The following is a 6,083-nucleotide window of genomic DNA, read 5'->3' as shown; positions in this document are numbered from 1 at the left end:
AAAATGAAAACTATTAACTCCAGTTAATAAGTACACATGTTATGATAAAAATTTTTATTTGTCGATTTATACAGGGTGTATTTAAATGGAGCGGCACAAATGATACCAAAGATTCCTTGGGTGAAAATAAGTCGATTTAATCTAACATACCTATATCCCAAGTCACATAATAACAAAGATACAGGGCGTCAAAATGAAAAACAAAAAATAGTTTTTCCTTAATAATTTCTATAATTTTAGTCAGAAATGTTTCAAATTTTCAACAGAGGTTTTTTAATGATGGGAAAGTAATATAATACTGGTTTTTGAGTGTCGAGTACGAGACGTCCTCTGCAGGTAACGTTATGCATTGAATATGTAGCAACTTTTTTGCCAACCCCCTTATACAGCTTTTAGTAACAAAATATGAAATAATGGACTTTTTTAAACAAAAAAGGTATACTTATAGAAAATGGCTAAAGCTAAAGATATTTTTAATTTCATACATTAGTGTTATGGATTTATACCTTCACGAATACAGTACAGACACTTTTGTTAATAAATTCGGAACGTAGTGCCTCACAGTACTTATTAGTTGTATATCTACATTTTAAAATTCGACCAAAAGGGGGCGCAGGAATCGACTGCGACAACATTATTTTTCCTGTTTTAAATTTACTTAACTATTTTTGCGTATTATTTTAACATGTGTGAATACACTTGTTGCATAATTTCTATTTAATTGTTTTTTCGGCGTCTTTATTAAAAAACATATTTTCTTGTGCATATGAAATTAAACCCTGCATTAAAAAAATCTCATGAAATAACAGTTCAGGTGAAAAAATATTGCAAAATACTTATTTATTGTTAGTTTAATAATAATTATTAGAAAAAAGAGCAAAACAACTAAAACCAAGAGTCACTTAACAGTCAATAGATAATTTAAGAGAAACAATTGGCTGACAATAAAAAAAACAAGATTTTTTAAAGGATATTTTAGAAGTAATTTCCATTTTCCTGTAAACAAAGTCTAATTCTACGATTAAAATTACGACGGACTATTGAAAAAATATGTCATTCTTTACTTACTGAGCTGCTGCAAAAATTCTTTGACAAAGCATCTCCACACTATCAATAGGGTTGGAATAAACAACATTTTTTAAGTGGCCCCATAAAAAATAGTCCATAGGTGTGAGATCCGGTGATCGTGTAGGCCATTTGACTGGTGCATCGTTCCCTCGACCTATCCATCTCGCAAGAAAATTTAAATTTAATCATTGTCTAACAGCTGATATACTATGAGCAAGAGCTCCGTCATGTGCGTACTACATGTTTTCACGGATAGCTAGTGACACGTCTTCAAGTAATATTGGGAGTTGCTCATTTAAAAATCTTAAATATTCGGCTCCACCGAGACGCGAGGAAGAATAAACGGACCAATAAGATAATCTCCTACGATTCCTGCCAATACATTTAAACTAAAATTATGTTGAAATTTGGATGTACAAACTTTGTACTGATGTCTGATTTTCGTCAGACCATGAGTGATTATTGTGATGGTTCACTAAACCATGTCTGAAATGACGCTTCATCACCAAACAAAATACTGTATAAAATATTTCTATTTTCCCTTGAAATATTCATAAATACCATTGACAAAAATCTACCCTGTTAGGTAAATCCGCAGCAGTCAATTCATGCACAGGTGGTAGATGGTAAGAGTATTAAAGATTATCATTCGCAATTTTCCATATCGTATTGTGTGAAACTTTTACTTGACAGTTTTCTGGTACTAGTTTCAGAATTCTGATCTTGTAAATTGCCAAGGACAACTTCCTTCAAGTTCTACATCGCGAATAAGACGTCTTCTGCCAGTACCTTCAGGACGAGGCTGAATGTGTCTGTTTCCTCGAGGTCTTCTTTCTACCACCGCAAAAGTTTTTCTAGCAGGAACACGACGATTGGGATATCTGGCACGATAAAGTCATACAGCAGCAGCACAGTTCTTGTAACATTCAAAAAATACTTGCAACATATCGACATACTCGTCATTGGTACTGCTATACATAATTTGTTATTTTATTCAATTCCAAAACTATTTAATATCTAGTGATTAAAATCAATTAACACTTTAAACTAATACTTTAAAATTGCAATTTACGAGTATTATCAAATGACATTTACCTACTCGATTTTTTTATTCATTTAAGCAACTCAAACCTTGGTATTCGTGGAGGTAACACTAATTTATGAAATTAAAAATATATCTCCTCAACGGTTGGCTTTAGCCATTTTCTATAAGTATACGTTTTTTGTTCAAAAAAGTCCATTATTTCATATTTTATTACTAGAAGCTGTATACGGGGATTGGCAAATAAGTTACTACATATTTAATGCATAACGTTGCCTTCAGAGGGCGTCTCGCACTCGACACTCAAAAATCATTATTATATTATTTTTCCCATCATTGAAGAATCTTTCTGTTGAAAATTTGAAACATTTCTGACTAAAATTATAGAAATTATTAAGGAAAAACCTTTTTTATTTTTCACTTTGACACCCTGTATCTTTTTTATTATGCGACTTGGGATATAGGTATGTTAGGTTAAATCGACTTATTTTCACCCAAGGAATCTCTGGTATCATTTGTGCCCCACCATTTAAATACACCCTGTATATGCAGTGAAAATTGGTTGACATTGCTTGATATGACATATTGGATATAACAACGGAATTTGGAAGTCCCGATTAAGTCCTATCGAATTACCACATTAAAAATTTCATTTACTACGACACTGTTTACAATGACATCTCGGATTTAGCCACGTGTTTTTATATACATTTATACATCGAATCTATCGGTTATAATGGCCAATGGTGATATAGCGCCTTAAAACCAATGCACCGCTCTTCTGTCTACTCTGCCGGCATCCACGCTTTTGACACCAGTTAGTATGTTTGGGACCAATTACGTCTTATCTATGCATACGAGTACAGTTATATATATTAATTACCACTTCCTATCATGATGTCGAAGATAAAAGTGTTTAATAAAGAAGAAAAATCACATACAGGGTCTGAAAATCCCCATGGTTCATCGGCCGTTATATGAGAGCGATAAAGAAAGTCATAGAAATCCGTGTGATAGAGAAAGATGGCTATAATGAAGGCGTCTAATAGTCACCGCCCATGTCGCCCTTCCACAAATAAGATCCACTTCTTATTTTATTTATGATTTTATGGATTAAATAAATTACTATTATTATTATTATAAAAAATGTCCTGTATAAAATATCGATATTAGCTAATATCTTTGCCTAACATTTACCTATAACTCTGGTAAATATTTTTGCTCCAAGTGTTAGTAGTTGAAAGTTAATACAACTTTTTCGAGGTCATGTTTTAGCCGATTAAAATTGGACATACCTATCATCGAAATTATAGAGAAAAAAAATCAAATGGGCATAAATTCATAATGTACCACTTTTATATCCATTCGCAACCTGAACCTTTAAGGGGTGGGGGATGAATGAAAATACAATATTCTTTAAACATGCTAATGATGGAATAATTCGGCAGAAATATGAATTCATAATCTTCAGAACTTGTTTATATTTGTTTGTACCTTAAACCTGTAGGGACAAGGGCTAAATAAATATACAATATTCGTGAAATTTACCTGACATAACCAGATATGGATACTTAATTATTAGTTATTAGGCAAATTTTACTAATTTTTTATATTTTATTATATAATCAATATCCATTTATATATTTCATTAGGTAAATTCTACAACATTTATATATTTATTCACCCCTCAACCCGTAGGGTTTGAATTACAAAATAAAAGTGATACTAATGATTTCGAATGAATATCCATTTGTATATTTCATGTCAATTTATATATTTATACATCTCGAATTCCTAATGATTTGAAGTACAAATGAAAAATTATTGAGTCCATATCCGTTTGCAAATTTCACAAATTTGATATATTTGTCATCCTTAAATTTGAGGGACAAAAAACAAAATTAATACACGAGTGTAAAAAAAATGGATGAATATTCAAGTCATCAGAAGAACGGTCTCCCATTCAACTGAGATTTTTGTATAAATAAACTATACCGATTTTCAACAAGTATAAAAAATGTATACTTGTAAAATTGTCCACGGAATCTAAAAATAAATCTTAAATGATTAGGTCATTGGCGTAGAAATTGGGGTAAAAAAAATCCCACTTTACTACCCATTTCTACGCCACTGACCTACAAAAATTTGTAATTTTACACTAAATTATGCATGTGTAAATATTAACACTACATCAAATTTGAATCAATTTGCTATAAGCATCCCAAAGATTTCGTAAATATGATTTTAATCGACCTATGCAGTGAAAACAGTGAGACTTAGACCCTTGCTTCATAAGGCAATTCTGAATTATTTATCGAGTTCTATTTGTGGTTAAAGTTCGATTCACTGGAACTGAAACACCCGGTTTATGTGATATGCTGGTTGCATTTTCCCCAGAAAAAACTTATTTTTTAAAATGTAATTTTGCTTTTGAAAATGATCTCAATTTGCAATTTGTAAATCATTTAAATTTAAATGATTTTACATGTTTAAAATGTCCCATACCTCAATACACTTTCTGATTTCAAGATTGTTTTGCAATAATTTTTTCTCCATCCCATATCTTAAAATAAGGGCTTCAACGGTAAATGTTTATATACGAAAATACTTTTAAATTTTTAACATACTGTTTATACCAGATATAAACGGCAATATAAAAAATGTATACAAATCCCTTAGAAATGAATCAAACTAAAGAAATTGTAATTTCTAAAATACGGTATTTCATATAAGTTAACTACATAGTTTCTTTTTGACTTGTACTATTTCAAACTTTCATTTTAACTTACCCTCGACATTTTTAATAATATTTACCTAAGCATAAAAAACACTTTTTGTTTTATCATTTTATATTTTCCTTAATGTTACAAAATATAAAATCATATATTAATTTACTTCTTTGTTTTCTTCTCTTTTGCTGCTTTTGTAACATCATCTGGGTTTTCAGCAGCATCCTTAATTCTCTTGGCCCGGATTCCAACTAAACGGGCATCAGCACGAGCTTTCCTTAGAGTAATGTAAGCATTGAATTTCTTTTCATCTTCAGTAGGTACCCTAGCCTTAGTTCTGATAGGTGGTTGCCGGATGGGTAAAACTTCACTTGTTAACTGCGTAGCAACTTTGCGTTCCTCTTCAGTAGCTTCACCAGCACGTAACTTCTTTTTGTTGTGTATGGGGAACAAAATCAGTTTAGACTTATATTCTTTCAAACGTTGCGCATTTAACTGAATTGACTCTACAGATTTATTTCTTCTGCGAGAATCTACAGCAACTCCTATGGTACGGGCAAATCTTGGGTTAAGTCCCGCAGCTTTCAACTCCTGAAGGGTAAATCCACGTCCGGCGCGCACTTTTGTGTGATACTTAATTGATGGGCATCTCACAATCGGTCTTAAAGGACCTGCAGCAGGTCTAGGAGCGATGCTTCTAGCTTTCTTCACACGACTTTGCTTCCTACGAAATTTTCGAGCAGGCTGGTTAAACCATGTTTTTACAAAACGTTGCCAGTCCTTATGGAAATGACCATTTGGAATCATATTATTACCTTTTGGTGCCATATTGAAGAATTTCTTCTAATCACAGCAGTAAAAACCGACACGTGCTTAGTCTCAAAATGGAAAAGACGGAAGAGATGTAAATATTTAGTAAAATAATTGTCTACAATGTTGGTAGTCTAATATAGTCTATTTTTTACGTTGCATACTCCCACGGTCGATACAAGATATGGTTGCCATGTTTCTAAACAAAAAATATATGTATAATATATTAAAACTACGATTTTCTTAATTAAAACAATGATCTAACTAAATTTGCATGAATATTCTTACTAATTAACTTCATTTCAACACATGTTTGTACATGCTTAAAATTACTTAAATAACAAAGCAGCTCCATCTGAAATATTTAACATTTCACTCAATGTTAACTAGTTTCATGTGTAGAAACTTTGGTACGTCTAATCTGAAGTGAAACT

The 6,083-nt window shown here is 31.7% G+C and overlaps 1 protein-coding gene across 1 annotated transcript; it reads right to left on the bottom strand.

The window, feature by feature from the left end:
* Positions 1 to 4,941: 4,941 nt before the first annotated feature.
* On the bottom strand, positions 4,942 to 5,747 carry LOC108908073 (60S ribosomal protein L13). Its single transcript, XM_018711986.1, has one exon. The coding sequence runs from the start codon at positions 5,665 to 5,667 to the stop codon at positions 5,002 to 5,004; it is 666 nt and encodes a 221-aa protein (XP_018567502.1). The 5' UTR covers positions 5,668 to 5,747; the 3' UTR covers positions 4,942 to 5,001.
* Between the last annotated feature and the right edge of the window lie 336 nt (positions 5,748 to 6,083).

Source organism: Anoplophora glabripennis, unplaced genomic scaffold (assembly GCF_000390285.2).
Source record: "Anoplophora glabripennis isolate ALB-LARVAE unplaced genomic scaffold, Agla_2.0 scaffold201, whole genome shotgun sequence".
NCBI classification, from domain to species: Eukaryota; Metazoa; Arthropoda; class Insecta; order Coleoptera; family Cerambycidae; genus Anoplophora; species Anoplophora glabripennis.
Note: the sequence above shows the minus strand (reverse complement) of the source record. Positions and strands in the feature narration are given on the sequence as shown.